Below are 7,717 nucleotides of genomic sequence, written 5' to 3'. Positions count from 1 at the left end.
GCCACAGGTGAGGACAGAAGATGGCCCAAGGAGACATACTATCAGGTTGGAAAATTCATTAAGTATTTACAGGAGAATTCAGGTTCCCCATTGCTCAGGGTATGATCACACGGCTTGGAAAGCACAAGCAGCAGAGTTGGGAGGACAGTTCTGAGAAGCTTCTAAGGGGCTGATGCAGTGACTTCTCTAACACAGGTAAGGACTATTAGAACTGGGGCATGGTTGGGGACAGATGAAAGGAAGGAAGGCACAAGTGAGTGGAGATGCTATAGGGTGAGAGCATTGGGATGGGTAGGAAAGAAGTGTTTTCTAATTTCTGAAGGTTTAAGGTTTCAGGAAGGGAGAAAGGGGAAACATAACATTTCTATTCTTGACTGTGACACTGTAAGACAGTGACAGAGAAGGTGGTTGGTGAGTCATGCTTTTCTATTCACCCATGGGAGGATGTGAACCCTAGGTGAACGCAATCCAGTGTCAACCTCACTTGGCCTCACACCAATGTCTGTCACCAGGAAGTGAGCAGAATAAACATCCTGGGTGGACCTCAAGCACATGAAGATGTCTTTCTCAATTGAGGCTTATGGAGCCTGCTGGAGGATGGGGAGGAGGTGGGATGGGAGTGGGATGTTTTTGGGAGCCTGAAGGTGGCAGGGTCACCTGCCAGAGTCTGGGGTTCTGTGTGGCTTTCGTGGGCTGAAAAGGGCACAGACTCTGCTCAGCAGACCTTCTCTACAGGAGCTGGGGCTGGCCTGAGATGTGAGGTGGCTTCAGGGGGTGTAGGTGGGACAATGTTTGGTGCTTGGGACACCTGAGAGTTGACACGTACCCAGCCTGTCTCCTGCTCTCTCCAGTCCACCGTCTTCAGGAATTAGAAATGGGTGGGAGAAGCAGCGGTGTCTCCGAATACTCAGTGGTCAGCACTGGCCATCTTCTCTCTCTCCCTTCCCCCATCCCATGCCAGTGCATCTCCATCCATCATGTGGGAACTGACAGCCCTCCTGCTCCTGGGTGAGTCCTCAATGAGGTAACAGCGGCATAAGGACTTTGGGTGTGGGGAAGAGTGGGGGCCAGGGTATTTCTCTGTGTGTGTGTGTGTGTGTGTGTGTGTTGCGGGAATATTCAATCCTCGATTCGTTATCTATCTTTGGAGAGGAAAAGAGGAAGGGGATTTCTGAGAGCTGAGAGAAATAACGGCAGAAGAAAAACAGGTCTTGAGACTTGTTGAATCCTTCCTATGGTCAAGTGAGTCCCTTTCTTTCCTCTCATCTCCAACATTCTCCTTCTTCTTGCTTCTTTATTTCTTGTTTTGCAGTTCCAAGCAGTGGGCAAGCAGGTGAGTCTTACACATCCCTCATCCAGATTTTCTACAACTTCCACTCCAACCATCCTAAGTGACCTGCTTGGGTACTCCCCACTTCTTAGCTGTTCTGGGGTAGTGACTCTTCTCATGGCTCCTCAATCCCAGTGACTCCGTTTGCCTGTAGGCACTGGCACTTAGAAATGGTGCTGAGCAGGAGACTAGCTTGTAGCCCAATGTGGTCTCTCCTCTCGCAGGGATGGGTCCTGGAAGCTAGCGTTTTCTGAGATTTCCCAACCTCAGACCTCATCTTTGGCCATCTCACCTTGATTCTCTTTTTCACATTGCACCCTCCCATACCCCACCCTCCCAGCTACTCTGGAGAAGCCCATATTGTCTCTACACCCACCCTGGACCACAATCTTCAAGGGGGAAAGGGTAACCTTGCGGTGTGATGGGTACCACCCTCTGCTCCTGGAGCTCCGACCCATCAGCACTCTCTGGTATTTGGGCCACCTACTCCTGCCCTCTCACAAGAAGAGCATCGAGGTGCAGACACCAGGGGTGTATCGATGCCAGACACGGGGAGCACCTGTCAGTGACCCCATCCACCTCTCTGTATCCAATGGTGAGTGTTTGAGCATGGGGGAGGGGTAGCACACATGTCCTCTGGTAGTGATGGCCCTCCTGTGGGGGAGGACACTGGGCCACTCCCATTGGGGCAGTAAGGAGGGGGTTATATTGAGTCTTTGGGGGCAGGCAGGGACCTGCTTGGCACTATGTGAGAGATGCAGTAAGCCTTTTGTGGCCCCAAAGGTCCCCTTACCATCCTGCCACAATGGACACTAAATAAACATTTCTGTTCATTTAGTAGCTCAGAAGAGAAGAGACTCCAAGGACCTGGTATACTGAATAGAGAACTTCTGAGGAGGGGGGTTGGGTAGGGAGAGAAAGGGCAAAGCAAAGCAGGAAAAGTGAGGGTCCCTGGGCAGGCTGCGTGCAGCTGGGGGAATTACTCCCGCTTGAACAGTGTGATGCTTCTCTGTGCCTCCCATCACTAAAATACGGCCAATGAGAGCATCTATTTCTTTGGTTGTTGTGAAGATTAAAAATGAATTGATAGGTTTTCAAAGAAAAAAGCAGATGAAGAAAGCACTTCAGCAAAATTTTATTATAGACCCGTACACATGCGTACATAAGAGTCAATTAAGAAACGAATTCCCTGGGGGATAAAGGATTTCCAAACAGGATAAGAGAAATAACAGTAATTTGTTCATTAGGGCACAGGATTGGCTACTTTGTAGGGAATGTTATGTCATTTTAGCCTGGTAGGCTATATTTTGTATTCAGAATTTAAAGATCATCACTCAGTGCTCAGATTAGCACTTATACTTTACATCCATACTCTGTGGTTTCTTGTTTGGAAATTGATAGCGAGTACAGATAAGATATTGAATATGATAGACGGTAGTCACTGCTTGCGGAACTGTGAGTAGCACAGAGATTGTGGCTATCACTTGCGGAATTCTTTCTCGATGGAAAACACCTAAAGTGGCATCTAGCAGACACTAGGGCTATGTAAGTGTTGGCTATGATGATGATGGTGATCAGGTACATAAGGGTGCTGGGGGAGGTGCCTAAATCTGGGGGTGGGGTCAGGTAAGTTTTCTCAAGGAGACAGGATCTAAGCCCAGATCTGCAGGATAAGCAGGCCTCAACTACAGCAGGTGAAGGGGTCTTCTTGGCAGATACAAAGCCTCTGGGCTCAGAGCAGGGCCAGTTCTCCTAGCAGTCCAGTACGCATGGACTTAGCCTGCATTAGGAATGGAAGGTGGAGAGAGAAAAGGAGACATGGGGCAGGGGAGAATCCTGAGATGGTGCTGAAAAGGTAGGCAGGGGCCAGGTCAGGAAGGCCCTGATACCATCCTAAGGAGTTTAAACTGGATTCTGATGGGCATGACTCTTTGAGGCTGGAACCAAGTCTCAGGCATCTTTGTCTTCTTAGCACCTAATAAAAGGCTGGTCTTCCCCTTTCCTTCCCACTCACCTTCTGATGCTTCTTGTTCTGAGGCTGCTGGGGTGCCCAGTAAGGGGGGAGGGAGTTGGTGAGGAGAAAGGGGGAGGACGGGGGAGCAGGGAGGCGGAGAAGTATGGGAGACCCAGGGCTGGACTTTCTCTTGGAGTCTGTTTGTGCTGACTGTCGTAGACTGGCTGATCCTGCAAGTACCCTATGCTGCGGTGTTCGAGGGCGAGCCGCTGGTCATGCGCTGCCGCGGTTGGTACGACAAGGTCGTCTACAAACTTCACTACTACCACGATGGTCAACCCGTGCGCTACTTCCACTCCAGCGCCAACTACACGGTGCCCCAGGCGCGCGCCAGCGATAGCGGGCGCTACCAGTGCTCCGGCACCATGCGCATCCCGGTGGAGAGCGCGCCCATGTTCTCCGCCAAGGTGGCCGTGACCGTGCAAGGTGGGGGAGACTTGGGGCCGGGGAGGGAGGCAAACGAGCCCTGGGAAATTCTGGGACAGAAACCAGGCGGGGAAAGGAGGGGCGGAGGTTACATTAGCTGGCACATGGTGGATTTCTCTGCGGGACCAAGTACACGTTCTCCTCTCCTCCTCCTCAGTGAAGTCGCCCTTGATCTGTAGCCTGCGTGGGGGCAGGTGTCCCTTCTCCCCGATACACATCCAGCTTCTTACTCCGGGTAGAGACCCCCATATTGGGGGCAGCTCTCTCCGCAGCCCCAGCCAGAAGGACAGCGGCAGTAGATAGGATCGCTGTGGGACTGGGGCGAGGGAACTGCTCCTGAGCGTCTTGCGAAGCAGGCGCAGCGACTCCCTTCTAGGCTGGAGAACCCGAGCTGGGTGTCAGTCGGGAGGTGACACGAAGCTTCATACCTGGTCCCGCCTCATTTCAAGCTCTCCCCTCCCTCGTGGACTCGTTCCCCACATTTCAAAAGACTTTCCTCCCTCCACGTGTACACAGAGCCTCCTCCCTGGTCGGCTACGGGCCCTTGTGGGAAACCGGGAGAGGGGTCGTGGGACCGTGAACCAGCCGGACCTGGTTCCCTGGGACCCTTGCGCCGGCCTAAAGTGCATCCTTAGCCACTGGGCCTCCTCTCCGCAGAGCTGTTCCAGGCGCCGGTGCTGAGGGTGATGGGCCGGGTGGAGGCTCGCGGCGCGGCCCTCGGCGGAGTGGTCTTGCGGTGCGAGACGCTCCTGCACCCTCAGAAGCGCGACACGCCGCTGCAGTTCGCCTTCTACAAGTACAGTCGCGCCGTGCGCCGCTTCGACTGGGGCGCCGAGTACACCGTCCCCGAGCCCGAGGTCGAGGAGCTGCAATCGCACTGGTGCGAGGTTGCTACCGCCAGCCGCAGCGTCCGGAAACGCAGCCCTTGGCTGCAGCTTCCGGGGCGGGGTGAGTGACTGTCCTTCGGGAAGCCCACCCGGGCGGGTAGCCCACCCGGGAGGGGAGCACTGCGTCCGCCCCTCTGGAATGCCTGTCTCGCCGGCCCCCCTCTTCTCCCCGCGCTTCCATCTCCATCCCCCATCTCCGCCCGCCTCCCCCTTCCTTCCCTCCTCTCCACCTCTGTTCCCACCCTCCTCACTCCCCTTACTCTCCTCCCCGGCCCGGCGCTTCTCTCCCACCCCCACCACCCCCATCCCTTGCCCCCTCCTTACTCCGCAGCCCTTGCGAGAAGGATTTCAGCCGTGCGGTTCTCTGTGTGTTGCGTTCACAGGTTCTCCCCTGGACGTGGCGTCCACCACCGTCCCGGTCCCACAGGCTGCGGCTTTGGCGCCCGGTAACAAGCCGCTTTCCTTCAGAAAGCCCCCGCTGTCCATATCGGTCCCGTCGGTCACCTCCGTCCCTAACACCACCTCAGCCGGGCTGCTGTTCCCCGCGGGCGGAGCCCCCACTGCTGGGCCACCGGCCTGCGCTCCGCTGACCCCCTTGGAACAAACCACTGGAGCCCTAAAACCCGACATGGACCTTCTGCTCCGAGAAATGCAGCTGCTCAAAGACCTTCTCAGCCGGGTGGTCCTGGAATTAAAGGAGGCACAGGCCTTCCCAGAGCACAGGGACACACTCGAGACCCCCGCTTCCCACTTTGCTGTGAGTCAGGGAACCCCTGAGACCACTGCTGTGGAGAGCTGAGGGAGGGGATGGTTACTGCCCCCTCTCCAGGCGTATCCATCCCTGGTCTCTCCTGCTTCCCGTCACGTGGAGACGCTACAAAGCCATCTCTGCATCCCTCTGTCTTACTGTGGCTTATAAAGTGTGGTGGCTGCCATGTCAGTCTAACACAGCACATCCTCGTAACCACAAGGCCTTCCCTCTGATGGCTCCCTACCCCTCACAGATTTCAGTAAGGAAGGAGAAACCTGTTATTTACTACTTTGAGGTATACATTTGGAAGTTGAATTTAGTCATCCTTAGCTTTTCATATAAATCCACCCAACATGTATTTCAGCACAGGCAATTTTTTGGTACTTAAGGTTATTTGGTACTAAGCTCTTTGGAGCATTTAAGGGTCAAGTTGTAATTATTCATCATGACTTTAATGTTAAATTTTAAAAGACTTTCAGTTCTGTTTCTGATGAGTGTATACCCTCAAAGTCCTGGGCTAGTTTTAGAGAGGGAAAGGGACTTGTGTGGGCCTCCATTCCGGGTTAGAAGGGTCAGCATACTGTTAGACTCACCCAGATGCACCTCCTGCACCAACATAGCTAGACAGGCTGATGGGCTCTGGTGGCAGCAGGCAGGCCATGCTCACTTTAGCCTAACTAAACAAGTGGTACTATTAGCATCAAGAAATCTCTTTGAAGAAAGATTAAGACAAATTCTCAAAATTGCTGAATTCTAGTTTTTAGCAGGTTCTTACCTCCCGAAGAGCCATTCCAACACTAACATACAATTCAATTTTTATAAGTCCCTCATCTGCCTACTAAAACTATTGGTTTTCTGCAAGTCTGGTGTGAATTATTCCCAGGAGGTTTATTTCTCATTGGGTCCTTACCCTTCATCAGTTAACGTTTACTGCTAAGGCTTAGAACTGATAACAACTCTACCCTCCCATCCTTCTACTTGACACATATTCAGTCACAATGCAATTTCCCATTTCTTTTTGAACAATTAACCAGAATAACATCAACATACTTCATCCTTTTCTTCTTAGTGTTATCTTCACCATGTTATTACTGCAAAGTCACTGAAATTATAAAAATGAGAGAGGCAGGTGGGTACACACATAAATTACAGTGCAATGTGATAAGTGCTCTATGAAACACTGGGAATTCAGAGGAGGAAACTGAATCTTGAAGGAAGAGCAAGATTTCACCAAGAAGAGATGTGAAAAGATTGAGGAGTAGGGCATGCAGGCTGAGGGTGCAAAGGCAAAGAGACATAAAAGACCGTGGTGTGTTTGTAGAGCTGCAAATAATTGAAAGTGGTTGGAGAATTATGTGTATTTTTGCATGTGTGTGTGTGGGGGTGTTTTAGGGAGAAGGTGGCAGGAGATGAACATGGGGAAGTAGGAAGGGATCAGAACATGGAAGTCTTGTTAAGAGGTTCTTTAACCTGTTGGATATTTGGGATGTATATTTGGAAGCGTTCCTTACTGAGGGCATCAATAAGCCTTACTGGAGGAGAAGCTAATTTGAAATTACAAAAGAGCAATCAAATAAACTGATCTCAGTGGACACTTGCTTAACCCTGAGGAGTTATGTCCAGGCCCTATGATCCAGTACTGCGGTTCTGGTTTACAAGGGTCTTTGTGGTTCTGATTTCCACCTTTCTAATGCAGACTTAGCTCACTTCTCAGAACTCTCCCCCAGCAAGCCTTCCCTGGCTAACCCCACTCTACTCCCGTGTCGCCTGAAGTTTCTGCCATCCCTGATCTAGACAGGAAGTGACTAGCATTAGTATCAAGAGTCTAGGTAATCAAAGAATCGAGTCATTAAAAAAAATCAGTTGGGCTTCCCTGGTGGCACAGTGGTTGAGAGTCCACCTGCTGATGCGGGAGACGTGGGTTCGTGCCCCGGTCCGGGAGGATCTCACGTGCCACGGAGCGGCTGGGCCCGTGAGCCATGGCCGCTGAGCCTGCGCGTCCGGAGCCTGTGCTCCGCAACGGGAGAGGCCACACAATGAGAGGCCCGCGTACCGCAAAAAAAAAAAAAAAAAAAAAAAAATCAGTTGATACGTATAACTGATTCACTTTGCTGCACGGCAGAAATTAACACAACATTGTAAAGGAACTATACTCCAATAAAAATTAATTTAAAAACTTAGTTGATCATTTTTTAAGAGAGCAAAAGGGTGAAATAGCCATTCAAAAGGGAGTTTTATCTCTTCAGTATCTCCTCATTCACACCTTGTTAGCAGCTACAATATCTTTCTTCCTGTCCCGACACATACCT

At 51.6% G+C, this 7,717-nt stretch overlaps 1 protein-coding gene across 3 annotated transcripts; it reads left to right on the top strand.

Moving 5' to 3' along the window:
• Nucleotides 1-977: 977 nt before the first annotated feature.
• Nucleotides 978-5,456, top strand: FCRLB (Fc receptor like B). 3 transcript variants are annotated; one of them, XM_060142243.1, is made up of 6 exons: nucleotides 978-1,008; nucleotides 1,313-1,333; nucleotides 1,671-1,925; nucleotides 3,504-3,770; nucleotides 4,428-4,718; nucleotides 5,041-5,456. In XM_060142243.1, exons 1-6 carry the CDS (start codon nucleotides 978-980, stop codon nucleotides 5,454-5,456), a joined length of 1,281 nt encoding a protein of 426 aa, XP_059998226.1. The 3 variants fall into 3 exon arrangements, with proteins under 3 accessions (XP_059998226.1, XP_059998227.1, XP_059998228.1); XM_060142244.1 differs by having other exon boundaries at nucleotides 4,573-4,718; nucleotides 5,041-5,247; XM_060142245.1 differs by lacking the exon at nucleotides 1,313-1,333 and having other exon boundaries at nucleotides 4,573-4,718; nucleotides 5,041-5,247.
• Nucleotides 5,457-7,717: the final 2,261 nt, after the last annotated feature.

The sequence above is a fragment of the Lagenorhynchus albirostris genome, chromosome 2 (genome assembly GCF_949774975.1).
Source record: "Lagenorhynchus albirostris chromosome 2, mLagAlb1.1, whole genome shotgun sequence".
NCBI classification, from domain to species: domain Eukaryota; kingdom Metazoa; phylum Chordata; class Mammalia; order Artiodactyla; family Delphinidae; genus Lagenorhynchus; species Lagenorhynchus albirostris.
The sequence above is the reverse complement of the archived record's forward strand: the minus strand, read 5'-3'. Positions and strand labels throughout refer to the sequence as shown.